Source organism: Tachyglossus aculeatus, chromosome 5 (genome assembly GCF_015852505.1).
Source record: "Tachyglossus aculeatus isolate mTacAcu1 chromosome 5, mTacAcu1.pri, whole genome shotgun sequence".
Lineage (NCBI taxonomy): Eukaryota > Metazoa > Chordata > Mammalia > Monotremata > Tachyglossidae > Tachyglossus > Tachyglossus aculeatus.
Window position 1 is genome coordinate 6706149 of NC_052070.1, and position 20107 is coordinate 6726255.

A 20107-nucleotide genomic window follows, 5' to 3' on the forward strand; every position below is an offset into this window, starting at 1 on the left:
ATAAATACGAATAAATGAAGGAACAGTCATCATCATCATCATCATCAATCGTATTTATTGAGCGCTTACTATGTGCAGAGCACTGTACTAAGCACTTGGGAAGTACAAATTGGCAACATATAGAGACAGTCCCTACCCACCAGTGGGCTCACAGTCTAAAAGGGGGAGACAGAGAACAAAACCAAACATACTAACAAAATAAAATAAATAGAATAGATACGTACAAATAAAATAAATAAATAAATAAATAAATAGAGTAAAAAAATATGTACAAACATATATACTCGATCAATATGATTGATGAATTGATTGAAAGAATAATAACTATAGTACTTGTTAAGTGCTTACTATGTGTCAAGCACTGTTCTAAGCGCTGGGGTAGATACAAGGTCATCAGGTTGTCCCACGTGGGGCTCCCGGTCACCCCCCCACCACCCATTTTCCAGATGAGGGAACTGAGGCCCAGAGAAGTGAAGCGACTTGCAAAAGGTCACACAGCAGACAAGGGGCGGAGTCAGGATTAGAACCCAGGTCCTTCTGACTTCCCAGCTGCTCCAGGTGCCCGTAAGAGTACCAACCAACAGTGATCTTTTAGACTGTGAGCCCACTGTTGGGTAGGGACTGTCTCTATGTGTTGCCAATTTGTACTTCCCAAGCGCTTAGTACAGTGCTCTGCACATAGTAAGCACTCAATAAATACGATTGATGATGATGATGATGACGATGATCTCCCCCTTCTCGACCGTGAGCCCGCTGTTGGGTAGGGACCGTCTCTAGACGTCGCCAGCTTGTCCTTCCCAAGCGCTTAGTCCAGTGCTCAGCACACAGTAAGCGCTCAATAAATACGACTGACTGAATGAATGAACTTCCTTTTGTTGCAAGAGGAAGTTTCCTCGGCTACATTTCTGGGAAAGGGGCTCCTCAATTAATCCCCTACGAGGAGGCCCAAATCCGCAGCGGTCTTCGCCGCAAAACTCCATCGCCTTTTAACTTTCACACCCTGCTCCCTCAAAGTGACGGGAAGTCCCTTACAAAAAGGGAAGGAGGGGAACAAAAAAGGAATCAGGGAGCCAAACCAATCCTGTGGATCTTGAAATCTGAAACCCAGAGGAGGAGGAGGAAAGTTTGCAGTGCTCCTCCGAATTGTTTCCAGGGAAGTTGCAGGAGGAAAAGGAAAAATAAAAAAAAGAAGTTACCCCGCAAGGGTAACGGTGAATGGCTTATTCCTAGGGGCTCCGGGCGAAGCTGCAGATTTGGGAAAAAGGGAGATTTGGGCTCCTCTCTTTGGATATGATGGCTGTTGTGGAGAGGAGAGGACTGAAGATTGGCTTCCAGCGTCTTTTCCTGGCCGCTTTGGTGTTTGCCTGTGCTTCTGGATCCGGAGGAAATAGGGACAAAGAAGTACCTGCCTGTTATGGAGGCTTTGACCTGTATTTCATTTTAGACAAGTAAGTGGGTTTGGTTATTTGACTTGGGAAAGAACCGTCCATTTGTCCACTGTCCAAGACCGTGAACCCATTGTTGGGTAGGGACCGTCTCTATCTGTTGCCAACTTGTACTTCCCAAGCGCTTAGTACAGTGCTCTGCACACAGTAAGCGCTCAATAAATACGATTGATTGATTGATTGATTGTCCAGGGACTAGCTTCCAACGTCCCCCCCGCCATCCTACCCTGGCTTCGAAACACCAGCTGTTTCTGATTTTCTACCTCGGATAAGGATGCGGGGGTACTCAAGGGATCCTGGGCGCATCCCGACAGTGTCCCGGTTTTCCAGGCAGCAGCTGGGAAGTTTTAAGCTGCTTCTACTCTTGAGCTCCCACAGAGCGAATCCTTTTTTTGGGATGGGGCCTCTCCGCTGGCCCCCATCCAGCGGGATAGAAACGGGCCGTTACTTACTTTTAATAATTATGGTATTTGTTAAGCGCTTACTAATACGTGGCTCAATGGAAAGAACCCCGTCTTGGGAGACAGAGGTCTGGGTTCAAATCCCTGCTCCGCCAATTGTCAGCTGTGTGACTTTGGGCAAGTCACTTCACTTCTCTGGGCCTCAGTTACCTCTTCTGGAAAATGGGGATGAAGACTGTGAGCCCACCGTTGGGTAGGGACTGTCTCTATATGTTGCCAACTTGTACTTCCCAAGCGCTTAGTACAGTGCTCTGCACACAGTAAGTGCTCAATAAATACGATTGATTGATTGATTGATTGATTGATTGATTGACTGTGAGCCCCACCAGGGACAATCTGATCACCTTGTATCCTCCCAGCGCTTAGAACAGTGCTTTGCACATAGTAAGTGCTTAATAAATGCCATCATCATCATCATCATTCTCTGTGCCTCAGTTCCCTCATCTGTAAAATGGGGATGAAGACTGTGAGCCCCACGTGGGACAATCTGATCACCTCGTATCCTCCCAGCGCTTAGAACAGTGCTTTGCACATAGTAAGCGCTTAATAAATGCCATCATCATCATCATCATCATCATTCTCTGTGCCTCAGTTACCTCATCTGTAACATGGGGATGAAGACTGTGAGCCCCACGTGGTACAATCTGATCACCTTGCATCCTCCCAGTGCTTAGAACAGTGCTTTGCACGTAGGAGGTGCTTAACAAATGCCACCATTATTATTATTAATAATGATAATTATGGTATTTGTTAATAATAATAATATTTGCTTATATCCACCCCAGCGTTTAGTAGAGTGCCTGGCACATAATAAGTACTTAACAAATGTCATTATTATTATTATTACTAGTAGTAACAATAATTGTGGTATTTGTTAAGCACTTACTATGTGCTAAGCACTCTCCTAAGCGCTGGGGCATATACAGAGTAATCAGGTCAAGCACAGTCCCAGTCCTCTTGGGGCTCACGATCTTGATCCCCAGTTCAGTTTAATGATAGTAATTACAGTATTTGTTAATGATTATGGCATTTGTTAAGCGCTTACTATGTGTCAGGCACTGTACTAACCACTGGGGTGGACACAAACAGATCGGGTTGGACACAGTCCCTGTCCCATGCGGGGCTCACCGTCTCCATCCCCATTTTACAGATGAGGTGACCGAGGCACAGGGAAGTGGAGTGACTTGCCCAAGGTCCCACAGCAGACGTGGTGGAGTCGGGATTAGAACCCACGACCTTCTGACTCCCAGCTCCGGGCTCTATCCACTAGGCCAGGCTGTTTATTACAGTATTTGTTAAGCGCTTGCTAATAATGATGATTGCGGTATTTATTGAGCGCTTACTCTGTGCCAAGCACTGTTCTAAGAGCCGGGGTGAAAAAATCACGTTGGACCCAGTCTCCCGCCTTCATGAGACTCACAATCTAAGGAGGAGGGAATAGGATTTAATCCCCATTTTACAGATGAGGGAACTGAGGCACAGAGGAGGCAAGAATTTCCATTTTGGCTCTCTGCCCATTAATAATAATAATAATTTTGGTATCTTTTTAAGGGCTCTCTGCCCATTATTATTATTATTATTATTATTATTAATAATAATAATAATTTTGGCATTTTTTTAAGCACTTACTATGTGCCAAGCACTGTTCTAAGAGCCGGGGTGAATAGAATCACTTTGGACCAAGTCTCCGGCCTTCATGGGACTCACAATCTAAGGAGGAAGGAATAGGATTTAATCCCCATTTTACAGATGAGGGAACTGAGGCACAGAAGAGGCAAGAATTTCCACTTTGGCTCTCTGCCCATTAATAATAATAATAATAATTTTGGTATTTTTTTAAGCACTTAAGTATGTGCCAAGCACTGTTCTAAGAGCCGGGGTGAATAAAATCATGTTGGACCCAGTCTCCGGCCTTCATGGGACTCACAATCTAAGGAGGAGGGAATAGGATTTAATCCCCATTTTATAGATGAGGGAACTGAGGCACAGAAGAGGCAAGAATTTCCATTTTGGCTCTCTGCCCATTAATAATAATAATAATTTTGGTATTTTTTTAAGCACTTTGTGCCAAGCACTGTTCTAAGAGCCGGGGTGAATAGAATCACATTGGACCCAGTCTCCGGGCTTCATGGGATTCACAATCTAAGGAGGAGGGAATACGATTTAATCCCCATTTTACAGATGAGGGAACTGAGGCACAGAGGAGGCAAGAATTTCCATTTTGGCTCTCTGCCCATTAATAATAATAATTTTGGTATTTTTTTAAGCACTTACTATGTGCCAGGCACTTTTCTAAGCACCGGGGAGCAGGGGGATACAATGTGATCAGGTTGTCCCAGTCTTAATCCCCATTTTACAGATGAGGTAACTGAGGCACAGAGAAGTGAAGTGACTTGCCCAAAGTCACATAGCTGACAAGTGGCAGAGCCGGGATTAGAACCCAAGACCTCTGACTCCCAAGCCCAGTCTCTTTCCACTGAGCCAGGCCGCTTTCTGCCTCTCTCCTCCTCCAGTGAGTCTGAAAGGAAGCAAACCGGTTTCCCGAAGTCTAGATTCCCCAGCCGGTTTTTAACTCTTTATTTCTGGGAAAACGCAGGGATAATTTGGGAAAATAGGCCTGGCAACACCGTGGCTTAGTCGCAAGAGCAGGGGCTTGGGAGTCAGAGGACGCGGGTTCTAATCCCGGCTCCGTCAATTATCTGTTGTGTGATCTTGGGCAAATCACTTATCTCCTCTGTGCCTCAGTGGAAAATGGGAATGGAAAATGGGAAAATGGAAAATTACCTCATCTGGAAAATGGGGATGAAGACTGTGAGCCCCATGTGGGACAATCCGATGACCTTGTATCCACCCCAGAGCTTTTAACAGTGCTTGGCACGTAGTAAGCACGCGTGGCTCAGTGGAAAGAGCCCGGGCTTTGGAGTCAGAGGTCATGGGTTCAAATCCCGGCTCCGCCACTTGTCAGCTGTGTGACTTTGGACAAGTCGCTTAACTTCTCTGTGCCTCAGTTCCCTCATCTGTAAAATGGAGATTAAGACTGTGAGCCCCACGTGTGACGGCCTGATCACCTTGTATCCCCCCAGCACTTAGAACGGTGCTTTGCACGTAGTAAGCGCTTAACAGATACCATTATTATTATTAATAAATACCATAATTATTTTTATATGTGAGAAATGAGCCGTTCTTACTAGATGACACAGCAAATCTCCCCCTTATAGACTGTGAGCCTGTTGTTGGGTAGGGATTGTCTCTATTTGTCGCTGAATTGTACTTTCCAAGTGCTTAGTACAGTGCTCTGCTCCCAATAAGCGCTCAATAAATACGATTGGATGAATGAATCAATCAGTCGCGAGTACTGACTGGGCATCTACTATGCTCTGAGCACTGTACTGAGAGCGTGGGAGAGAGTACAATAGAGGTGATTGACATTATCCTTTCCCTTGAGGTGCCTATTACGTGCAGAGCACTGCTCTAAGCGCTCCTCAGAGTTCAAAAGAGCTAGTATATATGTATATATGTTTGTACATATTTATTACTCTATTTAATTTATTCATTTTACTTGTACATATCTATTCTATTTATTTTATTTTGTTAGTATGTTTGGTTTTGTTCTCTGTCTCCCCCTTTTAGACTGCGAGCCCACTGTTGGGTAGGGACCATCTCTAGATGTTGCCGACCTGGACTTCCCAAGCGCTTAGTACAGTGCTCTGCACACAATAAAGCGCTCAATAAATACGATTGATTGATTGATTGATTGATAGTCGACGTGATCCATGGCCTACGGGGAAACATTCTGAGGCTTGAGATTCCGAGGATCTCTCCTACTTGTCTTGGCTGAGTGACCTTGGGCAAGTCACTTAACTTCTCTGGGCTTTGGTTACCTCATCTGTAAAATGGGGATTCAATCGTTGTTCTCCCTCCTCCTTAATGGGGATGAAGACTGTGAGCCCCACATGGGACAACCTGATGTCTTTGTATCCCCCCAGCGCTTAGAACAGTGCTTGGCACATAGTAAGCGCTTAATAAAATGCCATCATTATCATTATTATTATTAGGCGGTGAGCCCCATGTGGGAGGGGGACTGTGTCCACCCTGACTACCTTGTAATACTAACAATTATAATAATAATTGTGGCGTTTGTTAAGCACTCATCGTGCGGCGGGCACTGTACTAAGCGCTGGGATGGATAGAAGCAAATCGGGTTGGACACAGTCCCTGTCCCGCGTGGGGCTCACAGTCTCAATCCCCATTTTACAGATGAGGCCACTGAGGCCCAGAGGAGGGAAGTAACTTGTCCGAGGTCACACAGCAGATGTGTGGCGGAGCTAGGATTAATAATAAGAAGAAGAATGACTGCATTTGTTAAGCGCTTACTATGTGCCAAGCACCGTTCTAAGCGCCGGGGGGGATACAAGGTCATCATGTTGTCCCACATGGGGCTCACAGTCTTAATCCCCATTTTATAGATGAGGGAACTGAGGCACAGAGAAGTGAAGTGACTTGCCCGAAGTCACACAGCTGACAAGTGGCGGAGTCGGGATTAGAACCCATGACCTCTGACTCCCAAGCCGGAGCTCTTTCCACTGAGCCACGCTGATTAGAACCCACACCCTCTGACTCCCAAGTCTGTGCCCTTTCCACTGAGTCAAGTTGCTTCTTGTATCTACCTCAGCGCTTAGTATATTTCTTGGCACCTAGGAAGCACTAAATAAATACCATTATTACTATGATTATTAATAATCATAGTAATAATGGCATTTCATCATCATCAATCGTATTTATTGAGCGCTTACTATGTGCAGAGCACTGTACTAAGCGCTTGGGAAGTACAAATTGGCAACATCTAGAGACAGTCCCTACCCAACAGTGGGCTCACAGTCTAAAAGGGGGAGACAGAGAACAAAACCAAACGTACTAACAAAATAAAATAAATAGAATAGATATGTACAAATAAAATAAATAGAGTAATAAATATGTACAAACATATATACAGGTACATTTCTTAAGCGCTTCCTGGAGTCAGAAGTCATGGGTTCAAATCCCGGCTCCGCATCTTGTCAGCTGGGTGACTTTGGGCAAGTCACTTCCCTTCTCTGGGCCTCAGTTCCCTCATCTGGAAAATGGGGATGAAGACTGTGAGCCCCCCGTGGGACAACCTGATCACCTTGTAAACTCGCCAGCGCTTAGAACAGTGCTTTGCACATAGTAAGCGCTTAATAAATACCATTATTATTATTATTATTACCTTGTATCCCCGCCAGTGCTTAAAACAGTGCTTGGTACATAGTAAGCGCTTAACAAATACCGTCATCATCATTATTATGTGGGGCAGGAGCCGTGTCCAACTTGATTACCTTGGATCTTCTCCAGTGCTTAGAACAGTGCTTGGCATATAATAAGTGATTAACAAATCCATAATCGTAATGATAATAATCATTATTATTATTTTAACGCATAGTGCCACTACATGACATAGAGAAGCAGTGTGGCCTAGTGGATGGCGCCCAAGCTCGGTTCTCATCCTGGCCCCTTGTCTGTTGTGTGACCTTGGGAGTGTCATTTCACTTCTCTAGGCCTCAGTTTCCTCATCTTGGAGAAGCAGCGTGGCTCAATGCAAGGAGCCCGGGCTTTGGAGTCAGAGGTCATGGGTTCAAATCTCGGCTCCGTCAACTGTCAGCCGGGTGACTTTGGGCGAGTCGCTTCATTTCTCCGGGCCTCAGTTCCTTCATCTGTAAAATGGGGATGAAGACTGTGAGCCCCCCGGGGGGCAACCTGATCGCCTTGTAACCTCCCCAGCTTTTAGAACAGCCGGGATTCGAATCCAGGACCTGTACTAAGCGCTTGGGAAGTACAAGTCGGCAACATATAAAGATGGTCCCTACCCAACAACACTGCTTCTGTAGGTCATGTAGTGGCATTATGTGTTAAAATAATAATAATGATTATTATCATTACAATTATGGATTTGTTAATCACTTACTATATGCCAAGCACTGTTCTAAGCACTGGAGAAGATCCAAGGTAATCACAGCTCCTGCCCCACGTAATAAGCGCACGTAGTAAGCGCTTAATAAATGCCATTATTATTATTATTATTATTATTATTATTAGGAAAATGGGGATTCAGTCCGTGAGCCCCACGTGGGACAGGGACTGTGTCCAACCTGATTAGCTTGTGTCTACTTGTCTAGCTTGTGTCTACTTGTGTTGCCAACTTGTACTTCCCAAGCGCTTAGTCCAGTGCTCTGCACACAGTAAGCGCTCAATAAATACGATTGATGATGATACCCCAGCGCTCGGTGAAGTGTCTGACACATCACGAGAGTTTAACAAATCCCATCAAAATATAATAATAATTGCTTCATCTTACCTGGGTGGAGACTTGGGTTGCCCTGACAGGATTATAAAAAAACTTCTTTTCACTCCAGTAAAATAAAGCCTCGTGATTTTCACATAAATCCGCTTCACTCTTCTCACTGCCATATTGACCAGCTGTTCATTCATTCACTTAATCATATTTATTGATTGAGTATACATGTATATATGTTTGTACGTATTTATTACTCTATTTATTTCATTTGTACATATTTATTCTATTTATCCTTTTAATCCTTTTAGTCCTTTTAGACTGTGAGCCCACTGTTGGGCAGGGACTGTCTCTATATGTTGCCAGCTTGTACTTCCCAAGCGCTTAGTCCAGTGCTCTGCACACAGTAAGCGCTCAATAAATACGATTGATGATGATACCCCAGCGCTCGGTGAAGTGTCTGACACATCACGAGAGTTTAACAAATCCCATCAAAATATAATAATAATTGCTTCATCTTGCCTGGGTGGAGACTTGGGTTGCTCTGACAGGATTATAAAAAAACTTCTTTTCACTCCAGTAAAATAAAGCCTCGTGATTTTCACATAAATCCACTTCACTCTTCTCGCTGCCATATTGACCAACTGTTCATTCATTCACTCAATCATATTTATTGATTGAGTATAGACTGTCTCTATATGTTGCCAATTTGTACTTCCCAAGAGCTTAGTACAGTGCTCTGCACATAGTAAGCGCTCAATAAATACGATTGATGATGATGATGTTGTATATATGTTTGTACGTATTTATTACTCTATTTTATTTGTACATATTTATCCTATTTCTTTTATTTTGTTCATATGTTTCGTTTTGTCGTCTGTTGGAGAGAGCCCGGGCTTTGGAGTCAGAGGTCATGGGTTCAAATCCCGGCTCCACCAACTGTCAGCTGTGTGACTTTGGGCAAGTCACTTCACTTCTCTGGGGCCTCAGTGACCTCATCTGTAAAATGGGGATTAAGACTGTGAGCCCCCTGTGGGACAACCTGATCACCTTGTAACCTCCCCAGCACTTAGAACAGTGCTTTGCACATAGTAAGCGCTTAATAAATGCCATCATCATCATCATCATCATCATCATCATCATTCTAGACTGTTAGCCCGCTGTTGGGTAGGGACCGTCTCTATATGTTGCCGACTTGTACTTCCCAAGCGCTTAGTCCAGTGCTCTGCACACAGTAAGCGCTCAATAAGTACGACAATGAATGAATGAATTTATTGAGCGCTTACTGTGTGCAGAGCACTGGACTAAGCGCTTGGGAAGTACAAGTCGGCAACGGATAGAGACGGTCCCTACCCAACAACGGGCTCACAGTGGTCATGGGTTCGGGTCCTGACTCAGCCACTTGTCAGCTGTGTGACCATGGGCAAGTCACTTAACTTCTCTGTGCCTTAGTGACCCCATCTGTAAAATGGGGATGAAGACTGTGAGCCCCAAGTGGGACAACCTGATCACCTTGTATCCCCCAGCGCTTAGAACAGTGCTTTGCACATAGTAAGCGCTTAACAAATGCCACCATTATTATTATTATTATTATTATAACAGTCCCTTATGAAGGAGGCGGTGGAGCTTAGTGGGTAGAGCCCAGACTGGGAGTCAGAAGGACCTGGGTTCTAATTCCGGCTCCCCTAATTGTCTGCTGTATGACCTTGGGCAAAGTCACTTCATTTTTCCGGGCCTCAGTTCCCTCATCTGTAAAATGGGGGTGAAGAACGTGAGCCCCATGGGAAACAGGGACTGTATCCATTATGGGAAGCAGCGTGGTTTAGAGGATAGAGCACTGGCCTAGGAATCAGAAGGTCCTGGATTCTAATCCCGGCTCCGCCACGTGTCTGCTGTGTGACCTTGGGTAAGTCACTTCACTGGGCCTCAGTTCCCTCCTCTGTAAAATGGGGAGCCCCATGGGGTGACAGGGACTGTGTCCATCCCAATTAGCGGGTATCCACCCCAGCGCTTAGTACAGTTCACACCTGTCCACATGTTTTGTTTTGTTCATTCAATCGTATTGATTGAGTGCTTACTGTATGCAGAGCACTGTACTAAGCGCCTTGTAACAATAATAATAATAATAATAATGGCATTTATTAAGCGCTTACTATGTGCAAAGCACTGTTCTAAGCGCTGGGACGGTTACAAGGTGACCTTGTACTAAGCGCTTGTTGTCTGTCTCCCCCTTCTAGACTGTGAGCCCGTTGTTGGGTAGGGACCGTCCTTATCTGTTGCCGACTTGTACTTCCCAAGCGCTTAGTACAGTGCTCTGCACACAGTAAGCGCTCAATAAATACGATTGAATGAATGAATGAATACAGGACTTGACAAGTATCCTAATTATTATTATTATTATCAGCTTTTATCTTCCCGTGCGCTTAGGATAGTGCCTGGTGCTGAGAGAAGCAGCATGGCTCAGTGGGAAGAGCCCGGGCTTTGGAGTCAGAGGTCATGGGTTCAAATCCCCGCTCTGCCAATGTCAGCTGTGTGACTTTGGGCAAGTCACTTCACTTCGCGGGGCCTCAGTTCCCTCATCTGTAAGATGGGGATGACGACTGTGAGCCCCACGTGGGACAACCTGATCACCTTGTATTCCCCCCAGCGCTTAGAACAGTGCTTTGCAGATAGTAAGCGCTTAATAAATGCTATTATTATTATTATTATTATTATTATTATCTTCAAAGACCTTCAGAAGCCACACCTGCTCCAGGAGGCCTTCCCTTATTCATCATCCTTATTCACTGTTGGGTAGGGACTGTCTCTATGTGTTGCCAATTTGTACTTCCCAAGCGCTTAGTACAGTGCTCTGCACATAGTAAGCACTCAATAAATATGATTGATGATGATGATGATGATGATCATCCATTTCTCCGAGTCCTATCGCTTTTCCAGCTTCCCCGGTAGCGCAGTTCCACTACCTTCGCACTCAGGTCGGCCTGCCACCGGGCCACGGCTGTACATTTCAACCGACAAATGCTTTTGGACCCCTAAGTCATCGTGGCTCAGTGGAAAGAGCCCGGGCTTTGGAGTCAAAGGTCATGGGTTCAAATCCCGGCTCTGCCAACTGTCAGCTGTGTGGCTTTGGGCAAGTCACCTAACTTCTCTGGGCCTCAGTTCCCTCATCTGTAAAATGGAGATTAAAGCCTGTGATTCCCCTGTGGGACAACCTGATCACCTTGTAACCTCCCCAGCGCTTAGAACAGTGCATTGCATATAGTAAGAGCTTCAATGCCATCATTACTATTATTGGTATTATTATTCTTCGGTATCCATTTTCCCACTCACTTTTTAGAGAAGTGGGAAGAAGGGGTTAGAGAATTAGAATTAGAGAATGGCTCAGTGGAAAGAGCATGGGCTTTGGAGTCAGAGGTCTTGGGTTCGAATCCCAGCTCCACCACATGTCTGCTGTGTGACCTTGGGCAAGTCACTTAACTTCTCTGAGCCTCAGTGACCTCATCTGTAAAATGGGGATGAAGACTGTGAGCCCCACATCATCATCATCATCAGTCGTATTTACTGAGCGCTTACTATGTGCAGAGCACTGTACTAAATGCTTGGGAAGTACAAATTAGCAACATATAGAGACAGTCCCTACCCAACAGTGGGCTCACAGTCTAAATGCCCACATGGTACAACCTGATCACCATGTATCTCCCCCAGCGCTTAGAACAGTGCTTTGCACATAGTAAGCGCTTAACAAATGCCAATATTATTATTATTATTTTTCTCTCTAGATGTGAATTATTCCGTGTCTATGTGTCCCACTAAATCACAAATTCCTTGAGAACAATGGGGATTAAGACTGTGAGCCCCATGTGGGACAATCTGATTAACTTGTATCTCCCCCAGCGCTTAGATCAATCAATCAATCAATCAATCAATCAATCGTATTTATTGAGCACTTACTGTGTGCAGAGCACTGTACTAAGCGCTTGGGAAGTACAAGTTGGCAACGTAGAGACAGTCCCTACCCAACAGTGGGCTCACAGTCTAAAAATCAACGCTGGGCACCCAGTAAGTGCTTAACAAATACCGTCATTATTATTATTATCAGATTAACTAACTCTGTTAAGAAGCCCCATGGCCTAATAGTGGTGGTATTTGTTAAATGCTTACTATGTGCCAGGCACTGTACTAAGCGCTGGAACAGATACAAGCAAATCGAGTTGGACACGGTCCCTGTCCCACATGGGGCTCTCAGTCTCAATCCCGATTTTGCAGATGAGGTAACTGAGGCACAGAGATGTGAAGTGACTTGCCCGAGGTCACGCAGCAGATGTGTGGCAGAGCCAGGATTAGAACCCAGGTCCTTCTGACTCCCAGTCCCGGGCTCCTTCTGCTTCTCTAACCAATCAATCAATCGTGTTTATTGCGTGTTTACTGTGTGCAGAGCACTGTACTAAGCGCTTGGGAAGTACAGGTTGGCAACATCTAGAGACGGTCCCTACCCAACAGTGGGCTCACAGTCTAGAAGGGGGAGACAGAGAACAAAACGAAACATATTAACAAAATAAAATAAATAGAATATGTACAAGTAAAATAAATAGAGTAATAAATACGTACACACATGTATACATATATAGAGGTGCTGTGGGGAAGGGAAGGAGGTACGTCCCCCTCTCCATCCCCCTCATCTTACCTCCTTCCCTTCCCCACAGCACCTGTATATATGGATAGATGTTTGTACATATTTATTACTCTATTTATTTATTTATTTATTTTACTTGTACATATCTATTCTATTTATTTTATTTTGTTAGTATGTTTGGTTTTGTTCTCTGTCTCCCTCTTCTAGACTGTGAGCCAGCTGTTGGGTAGGGACCGTCTCTATATGTTGCCACCCTGTACTTCCCAAGCACTTAGTACAGTGCTCTGCACACAGTAAGCGCTCAATAAATACGATTGATTGTAAGGCAGGGGAGATGGTGAGGGGGAGGAGGGGGAGAGGAAGGAGGGGGCTCAGTCTGGGAAGGAGGGGGCTCAGTATATATAAGAATATATATTCTGATATTATTAAGAATAATATAATACTCAAAATATAATATTATTGTCGTTATTATTATGGTGCTTGTTAAGTGCTTACTATGTGTCAAGCACTGTTTCAAGTGCTGGGGTCTCTACAAGTTAATCTGATCTTGGGTCTAATCATTCTCCGCTTCCAGGCTGTTCATCCATCCCCTGGCCCCCTCCTCCCTCCCCTCCCTTCTGTCCTTCTCCATCCCATCCCGCACCCTCCGCTCCTCTGCCACTAATCTCCTCACTGGGCCTCGTTCTTGCCTGTCCCACCATCGATTCCCGGCCCCCGTCCTTCCCCTGGCCCGGAATGCCCCCAATCCCTCCGCCCATCCGCCAAGCTAGCTCTCTTCCTCCCTTCAAATCCCTACTGAGAGCTCACCTCCTCCAAGAGGCCTTCCCAGACTGAGTCCCCTTCTTCCTCTCCTCCTCCCCATCCCCCCCGCCCTACCTTCTTCCCCTCCCCACAGCACCTCTATATATGTTTGAACAGATTCACTACTCTATTTGACTTGTACATATTTGCTATTATATTTATTTCGTTAATGATGTGCATCTAGCTTTTAATTCTATTTGTTCTGACGACTTGACACCCGTCCACCTGTTTTGTTTTGTTGTCCGTCTCCCCCTTCTCGACTGTGAACCCGTTGTTGGGTAGGGACCGTCTCTCTATGTTGCCAACTTGGACTTCCCAAGCGCTTAGTCCAGTGCTCCGCACACAGTGAGCACTCAATAAATACGATTGAATGAATGAATGAATGAATAATCAGATTGGACACAGTAAGCGCTCAATAAAAATACGATTGGATGAATGAATGAATGAATAATCAGATTGGAAACAGTCCCTCTCCCACATGGGGCTCACACTCTTATCCCTTTTCCAGATGAGGTAACTGAGGCATAGTGAAGTGACTAGCCCAAGGTCACACAACAGAGCAGTGGCAGAGCCTGGATTAGAACCCAGGTCCCCCTGATTCCCAGGCTCTAGCCACTAAGCCACACTGCATCCAATGCGGTCACCCCCAAATCTCCCCTGCACCTCTTCCATTCCCCCATCCTCCTGCCCCCTCTTTGACTCTCCCATCTTTCCCAGGAGGGTCTCCAGAGGAGATTCCCACCTCTCTAAAGCCACCCCCTCCACCTGCGACTCCAACCTTATCAAAACGTTGACCCCTTCCCTTCTCCCGTCCCTGACCACTGTTTTCAACAGCTGGCTCTCAGTGGATTCTCCCCAACTGCTTTCGAAGAAGCTCCTCGACCCGACGACTCCCTCCAGTTATCGCCCCATCCCCTCCTACCCTTCCTCTCCAAACTCTTTGAGCGAGTCGTCTACATCCGCTGCCTCAAATTCCTCTCCTCCACGCCTTTCCTTGACACCCTCCAATCTGGCTTCTGTCCCCTTCGCTCCAGAGAAACGGCCCTCTCAAAGGTCACCGATGAGCTCCTTCTTGCCAAATCCAATGGCCTCTACTCCATCCTCATCCACCTCCACCTCTCAACTGCCTTCCACCTCCACCTCTCAACTCTCTGTTGACGGCGCTACCATCCTTCCCGTCTCACAAGTCCGCAACCTTGGTGTCATCCTCGACTCCGCTCTCTCATTCACCCCTCACATCCAAGCCGTCACCAAAACCTGCCGGTCTCAGCTCCGCAACATTGCCGAGATGCGCCCTTTCCTCTCCATCCCAACCGCTACCCTGCTCGTTCAAGCTCTCATCCTATCCCGTCTGGACTACTGCACCAGCCTTCTCTCTGATCTCCCATCCTCGTGTCTCTCTCCACTTCAATCCACACTTCATGCTGCTGCCCGGATTGCCTTTGTCCAGAAACGGTCTGGGCACGTCACTCCCCTCCTCAAAACTCTCCAGTGGCTACCAATCAATCTGCGCATCAGACAGAAACTCCTCACCCTGGGCTTCAAGGCTGTCCATCCCCTGGCCCCCTCCTACCTCACCTCCCTTCTCTCCTTCTACTGCCCAGCCCACACCCTCCACTCCTCCACCGCTAATCTCCTCACTGTACCTCGCTCTCGCCTGTCCCGCCATCGACCCCCGGCCCACGTCATCCCCCGGGCCTGGAATGCCCTCCCTCTGCCCCTCCGCCAAGCTAGCTCTCTTCCTCCCTTCAAGGCCCTGCTGAGAGCTCACCTCCTCCAGGAGGCCTTCCCACACTCAGCCCCTTCCCTCCTCTCCCCCTCGTCCCCCTCTCCATCCCCCCATCTTACCTCCTTCCCTTCCCCACAGCACCTGTATATATGTATATATGGTTGTACATATTTATTACTCTATTTATTTATTTATTTATTTATTTTACTTGTACATTTCTATCCTATTTATTTTATTTTGTTGGTATGTTTGGTTCTGTTCTCTGTCTCCCCCTTTTAGACTGTGAGCCCACTGTTGGGTAGGGACTGTCTCTATGTGTTGCCAATTTGTACTTCCCAAGCGCTTAGTACAGTGCTCTGCACATAGTAAGCGCTCAATAAATACGATTGATTGATTGATTGATTGATTCGACACTGCGGCCCTCCTCCTTTTCCTGGAAATATTATCCAACCTCGGCTTCACTGACTCCGTCCTCTCCTGGTTCTCCTCCTCTGTCTCTGACCGCTCCTTCCCCGACTCTTTCATGGACTCCTCCTCTGCTTCCCACCCCTCACTGAGGGGGTCCCTCAAGGCTCAGTTCTGCTTCCCCTTCTCTTCTCCATCTCCACCCACTCCCTTGGAGAACTCATTCTCTCCCGCAGCTTCAACTCCTACCTCTCCGTGGATGATTCCCAAATCTCCCTCTGCAGCCCTGATCTCTCCTCCTCTGCAGTCTCGCATTTCCTCCCGCCTTTGGGACATTTCTACTTGGTTTTGTTCTCTGTCTCCCCCTTTTAGACTGTAAGCCCACCGTTGGGTAGGGACTGTCTCTATATATTGCCAACTTGTACTTCCCAAGCGCTTAGTACAGTGCTCTGCACAAAGTAAGCGCTCAATAAATACGATTAATGACGATGATGATGGATGTCCTTCCGACACCTCAAGCTTAACATGCCCAAAACAGAACTCCTCATCTTCCCACCCAAACCCTTCCCCTGACTTTCCCATCCCTGGAGACGCGACCGCTATCCTTCCTGCCTAACAAGCCCGTAACTTTGCCATTATCCTTGACTCATCCTCTCAGAGAAACAGCGTGGCTCAGTGGAAAGAGCCCGGGCTTGGGAGCCAGAAGTCGTGGGTTCTAATCCCGGCTCCGCCACTTGTCAGCTGTGTGACTGTGGGCAAGTCACTTCGCTTCTCTGGGCCTCGGTGACCTCATCGGGAAAATGGGGATGAAAACTGTGAGCCCCACGTGGGACAACCTGATCACCTTGTATCCTCCCCCTGCGCTTAGAACAGTGCTTTGCACATAGTAACCGCTTAACAACTGCCATCATTATTATTCAACCCACATAGTCAGTTGGTTCCCTACAATCCTCCTCCTCTCCATCCAAACTGCGGCTAAACTCCTCATCCAAGGAATTAAACTAAAACTGACTAAAACACAGGCCTCCTTTCTGACCTCCCTAACTCCTAACTTTCTAAAATCTGGGGTAGATAACAGGCTAATCACGGTTGACACAGTCCTTGCCCCAAATGGAGCTCACAGTCTAATCAATCAATCAATCAATCGTATTTATTGAGCGCTTACTATGTGCAGAGCACTGTACTAAGCGCTTGGGAAGTACAAATTGGCAACACATAGAGACAGTTCCTACCCAACAGTGGGCTCACAGTCTAAGGGGTTGGGAAATGGGGTATTGAATTCCCATTTGACAGATTCATTCATTCATTCAATCATATTTATTGAGCGCTTACTGTGTGTAGAGCACTGTACTAAGCGCTTGGGAAGTACAAATTGGCAACATCTAGAGACAGTCCCTACCCAACAGTGGGCTCACAGTCTAGAAGGGGGAGACAGAGAACAAAGCAAAACATATTAACAAAATAAAATAAATAGAAGAAATATGTACAAATAAAATAAACAGAGTAATAAATCCGTACAAACATATATCCATATATACAGGTGCTGTGGGGAGGGGAAGGAGGCAAGGCGGAGGTGGGGGGGAGAGGAAGGAGGGAACTGAGTCTGGGAAGGCCCTTACTACAGATGAAGTAACTGAGGCCCTGAGAAGTGATTGACCCAAGGTCACCCAGCAGGCAAGTGGCGGAGCCAAGATTACAGTTCAGGCTCTTTCGATCAATCAATCAATGGTATTTATTGAGCACTCGCTGTGTGCAGATCACTGTACTAAGCGCTTGGAAGAGGGCAATGAAACAGTTGGTAGACCCGTTCCCTGCTCCCGACGAGATCAATCAATCAATGGTATTTATTGAGCACTCGCTGTGTGCAGAGCACTGTACTGAGCGCTTGGAAGAGGGCAATGAAACAGTTGGTAGACCCGTTCCCTGCTTCCAACGAGATCAATCAATCAATGGTATTTATTGAGCACTCGCTGTGTGCAGAGCACTGTACTAAGCACTTGGAAGAGGGCAATGAAACAGTTGGTAGACCCATTCCCTGCTCCCAACGAGATCAATCAATCAATGGTATTTATTGAGCACTCGCTGTGTGCAGAGCACTGTACTGAGCGCTTGGAAGACGGCAATGAAACAGTTGGTAGACCTGTTCCCTGCTCCCAGCGAGATCAATCAATCAATGGCATTTATTGAGCACTCGCTGTGTGCAGAGCACTGTACTGAGCGCTTGGAAGAGGGCAATGAAACAGTTGGTAGACCCGTTCCCTGCTCCCAGTGAGATCAATCAATCAATGGTATTTATTGAGCACTCGCTGTGTGCAGAGCACTGTACTGAGCGCTTGGAAGAGGGCAATGAAACAGTTGGTAGACCCGTTCCCTGCTCCCAACGAGATCAATCAATCAATGGTATTTATTGAGCACTTGCTGTGAGCAGAGCACTGTACTAAGCGCTTGGAAGAGGGCAATGAAACAGTTGGTAGACCCATTCCCTGCTCCCGAGTTTACCGTCTATCCCACTCCCTTCTGCATCACCTTGACATGCTCCCTCTACCCTTCCCCCCTTATGTCCCTACCTGTCATTTTATTTATTTGTATTTGTATTTTATTTATTTGTATTTATAAGAGAAGCAGCGTGGCTCAGTGGAGAAGAGCACGGGCTTTGGAGTCTGAGGTCATGGGTTCAAACCTCGGCTCCGCCAATTGTCAGCTGTGTGACTTTGGGCAAGTCACTTAACTTCTCTGGGCCTCAGTTACCTCATCTGTAAAATGGGGATTGAGACTGTGAGCCCCACGTGGGACAACCTGATCACCCTGTAACCTCCCCAGCGCTTAGAACAGTGCTTTGCACATAGTAAGCGCTTAATAAATGCCATTATTATTATTATTATTGATGTCTGTCTTCCCCGGCCCTAGACTGTAAGCTCGTTGTGGTGAGGGATTGTCACTCTTTATTGCTACTTTATACTCTCCCAACCGCTCAGTACAGCATAGCTTAGTGACAAGTGCCTGGGCTTGGGAGTCGGAGGTCGTGGGTTCTACTCCCGGCTCCGCCACTTGTCAGCTGGGTGACTTTGGGCAAGTCACTTAGCTTCTCTGGGACTCAGTGACCTCATCTGTGAAATGGGGATGAAGACTGTGAGCCCCACGTGGGACAACCTGATCACCTTGTATCTACCCCAGCGCTTAGAACAGTACTGGGCACATAGTGAGCGCTTAACTATGAGAAGCAGCGTGGCTCAGAGGAAAGAGCACGGGCTTTGGAGTCAGAGGTCATGGGTTCAAATCCCAGCTCCACCAATTGTCAGCTGTGTGACTTTGGGCAAGTCACTTTGCTTCTCTGGGCCTCAGTTCCCTCATCTGTGAAATGGGGATGAAGACTGTGAGCCCCCAGCGTGGGGCAACCGGATCACTCTGCGACGTCCCCAGTGCTTTGCACATAGTAAGCGCGTAATAAAGGCCATCATTATTATTAACCAATACCATCGTCATTATTATTAGACTGTGAGCCCACTGCTGGGTAGGGACTGTCTCTATATGTTACCAACTTGTACTTCCCAAGCGCTTAGTACAGTGCTCTGCACACAGTAAGCGCTCAATAAATACAATTGATGATGATGATTATTATTATTACAGTGCTCTGCACATAGTAAGAGCTCAGTAAATATGATTGAACGAATGAATAAATGGTGAAATAATAAGCTCCACTAAGCCATGTCGTCTCTCTCATGTGGAGCTCTTGGAACTGCTGTCTGTGTTTTCCGTAGGGAATAGAAAATAATCACGGGGAGAATGATCCACCTATTAAAAGTCACATCCGAGTCTCTTCAATCATATTTATTGAGTGTTTACTGTGTGTGGAGCATCATCATCATCATCATCAATCGTATTTATTGAGCGCTTACTATGTGCAGAGCACTGTACTAAGCACTTGGGAAGTACAAATTGGCAACATATTGAGACAGTCCCTACCCGACAGTGGGCTCACAGTCTAAAAGGGGGAGACAGAGAAAAAAACCAAACATATTAACAAAATAAAATCAATAGAATAGATATGTACAAGTAAAATAAATAAATAAATAGAGTAATAAATATGTACAAACATACAGGTGCTGTGGGGAAGGGAAGGAGGTAAGATGAGGGGGATGGAGAGTGGGACGAGGCGGGGAGCACTGTACTAAGCGCTTGGGAGAGCACTAAGAGAGCACGCCTGTCTCTGGCAAGTCATGGGTTCAAATCCCGGCTCCGCCACATGTCTGCTGTGTGACCTTAGGCAAGTCACTTAACTTCTCTAAGCCTCAGTTCCCTCATCTGTAAAATGGGGATTAAGACTGT

General features: G+C 46.3%; 1 protein-coding gene across 1 annotated transcript in view; it reads left to right on the forward strand.

The window, feature by feature from the left end:
- The first annotated feature begins 1166 nt into the window (after nt 1-1166).
- The window catches only part of ANTXR1 (ANTXR cell adhesion molecule 1), a 259626-nt gene continuing 240685 nt past the window's right edge, over nt 1167-20107 (forward strand). Inside the window, exon 1 of the mRNA XM_038746895.1 lies at nt 1167-1448. Within this exon, the coding sequence (XP_038602823.1) occupies nt 1291-1448 (158 nt within the window). The 5' untranslated portion in view covers nt 1167-1290. The remainder of the gene's footprint in view (nt 1449-20107) is intronic.